This window comes from Bombus bifarius, unplaced genomic scaffold (genome assembly GCF_011952205.1).
Source record: "Bombus bifarius isolate JDL3187 unplaced genomic scaffold, Bbif_JDL3187 scf7180000009565, whole genome shotgun sequence".
Classification (NCBI taxonomy): Eukaryota; Metazoa; Arthropoda; class Insecta; order Hymenoptera; family Apidae; genus Bombus; species Bombus bifarius.
In genome coordinates this window covers 1-2,617 of record NW_022885198.1, presented here as the reverse complement: position 1 = coordinate 2,617, position 2,617 = coordinate 1, and the positions used below count along the sequence as shown (strand labels likewise).

The 2,617-nt window shown below is 55.5% G+C and overlaps 2 protein-coding genes across 2 annotated transcripts; both read left to right on the top strand.

Annotated features, from left to right (window-relative positions):
- The first annotated feature begins 714 nt into the window (after nt 1–714).
- On the top strand, nt 715–1,179 carry LOC117215391 (protein TsetseEP-like). The gene is made up of 2 exons (XM_033461780.1): nt 715–721; nt 851–1,179. The coding sequence occupies exons 1-2, from the start codon at nt 715–717 to the stop codon at nt 1,177–1,179; spliced, it is 336 nt and encodes a 111-aa protein (XP_033317671.1).
- Nucleotides 1,180–1,182: 3 nt separating this feature from the next.
- LOC117215381 (vegetative cell wall protein gp1-like) lies at nt 1,183–2,590 on the top strand (the record flags this gene model as incomplete). The annotated part of the gene is given in 2 exon segments (XM_033461755.1): nt 1,183–2,034; nt 2,036–2,590. Coding segments are annotated over 2 exon segments (1,407 nt in total), but the record flags the coding sequence as incomplete, so codon positions are not given.
- Nucleotides 2,591–2,617: the final 27 nt, after the last annotated feature.

The following is a 2,617-nucleotide window of genomic DNA, read 5'->3' as shown; positions in this document are numbered from 1 at the left end:
GTCGATCTGTTCGTGGTGTCCATTATTGTAATCGTAACGGGATTTTACGACTTCCGTTGACGCGCTACCTCGCGATCGCGTCTACCCGTGACTGGTCGAAAATATAATATTATAATTAACCACCCGATTTGTCGAAAATAGGGGAACAAGGCAAAATTGCGTTCATACAGATATTAAATGTAAACATATATATTACTGTAGATGATTGATCTTATCAGATATCACGAAATACAGACTAACTGTTTGTGAGCAATTTATTAAAGATATATATTGTCTATAAACTCGATTCGTCACAAGTCCAGGTATGATAACTCCTACGAAATAAATACGCGCTATCTCAAGAAACTCTGTATATACGTCTGATGCGTCTATATGCTTATGCTGCGATCGCTGAACTTCTCTAGCTCGTCATTTCGTTTGTTTATTTATACTGGTCGGGGGACAGTCGGAAAGTTTGAACTCGACTGCGTTTGACGGTTGAAAGTAGCGGCGACATTGTTTTGCTCGGAGTTCATTACTCCTTGCAATACCTGTGACCTAACGGTCATGATACTCCGAAACAAAACAACAACAGGATTTGAATTGTCCTGCTCGCGTGCCGCTACATTACAATAACTAGTCTATAATTATAACTATTTTTATTATTATACGCTCTCATCGACGCAAACGTCCATGATTCATACTAGCTTGTCATTTCTATGAGGTAAAAGAAATATGCGAGGTACGAATCCTGTCGAGGCTCACCAAACTTTGTCAACAAAATCACAAAACTTTTCATAATTCGTCGCTCTCCAGCTATGTAAACTCCCGTCCCGTTTTCTAGTATAATATGAATCACCGCCGACACCAGTGCCAGCACCGGCACCAATGCCAGTGCCAGTGCCAGAGCCAGTGCCAGTGCCAGTACCAGAGCCAGTGCCAGTGCCAGTGCCAGAGCCAGAGCCAGTGCCAGTGCCAGTGCCAGAGCCAGTGCCAGTGCCAGTCCCAGTGCCAGTGCCAGTCCCAGTCCCAGTGCCAGTGCCAGAGCCAGAGCCAGAGCCAGTGCCAGAGCCAGTGCCAGAGCCAGAGCCAGAGCCAGTGCCAGTGCCAGAGCCAGAGCCAGTGCCAGTGCCAGAGCCAGAGCCAGTGCCGGTGCCAGTGCCAGTGCCAGTGCCAATGCCAGCACAAGCATCACCATGAGCCCCGCCACCTGCACCAGCGTCTGCGCCAGCGAATGAGCCGGCACCTGCGCCAGCACCTGCGAGAGAACCTGCGCCAGCGCCTGCGCCAGACCCTGCGCCAGAACCTGCGCCAGAGCCTGTGCCAGAACCAGCACCAGCACCAGTATCAGCATCAGCACCAGAACCAGTATCAGCATCAGCACCAGTACCAACACCAGCACCTGCAGCCTCAGCGGCAGTACCAGCCTCAGCAGCTGTACCAGCCTCAGCAACTGTACCAGCCTCAGCAGCTGTACCAGCCTCAGCAGCAGTGCCAGCCTCAGCAGCAGTACCAGCCTCAGCAGCAGTACCAGCCTCAGCAGCAGTACCAGCCTCAGCAGCAGTACCAGCCTCATCAGCAGTACCAGCCTCAGCAGGATCATCAGCCTCAGCAGCAGTACCAGCCTCAGCAGCAGTACCAGCCTCAGCAGCAGTACCAGCCTCAGCAGCAGTACCAGCCTCAGCAGCAGTACCAGCCTCAGCAGCAGTACCAGCCTCAGCAGCAACATCAGCCTCAGCAGCAACATCAGCCTCAGCAGCAGCACCAGCCTCAGCAGCAGCACCAGCCTCAGCAGCAGTACCGGTCTCAGCAGCAGTACCGGCCTCAGCAGCAGTACCGGCCTCAGCAGCAGCACCAGCCTCAGAGGAATCAACAGCACGAGGACGACGACGACGACGAGGACGAGCAAGAGCAAGTGTACCAGCTCCTGCGCCAGCACCTGCGCCAGCGCCTGCGCCAGCGCCTGCGCCGGTACATGCGCCAGATCGTGCGCCAGCGCCTGCGCCACCAACTGCGCCTGCGCCTGCGCCTGCGCCGGAGCCAAGACCAGTCCATCAGCACACCAGCTCCAACATCACCAGCTCCAACATCACCAGCACCAGCACTACCAGCACCAGCACTACCAGCACCAGCACTACCAGCACCAGCACTACTAGCACCAGCACTACCAGCACCAGCACTACCAGCACCAGCACTACCAGCACCAGCACTACCAGCACCAACACCATCACCACCAGCACCAACACCATCACCACCAGCACCAACACCATCACCACCAGCACCAACACCATCACCACCAGCACCAACACCATCACCACCAGCACCACCAGCACCAGCAGGAGCAGCAGGAGCAGCAGCGCCAGCACCAGCACCAACACTACCAGCATCAGCACTACCAGCACCAACACCATCACCACCAGCACCACCAGCAGGAGCAGCAGGAGCAGCAGGAGCAGCAGGAGCAGCAGGAGCAGCAGCGCCAGCACCAGCACCAACACTACCAGCATCAGCACTACCAGCACCAACACCATCACCACCAGCACCACCAGCACCAACACCATCACCACCAGCACCACCAGCACCAGCAGGAGCAGCAGGAGCAGCAGCGCCAGTGCTAGCACCAGCGCCAGCACCAGCA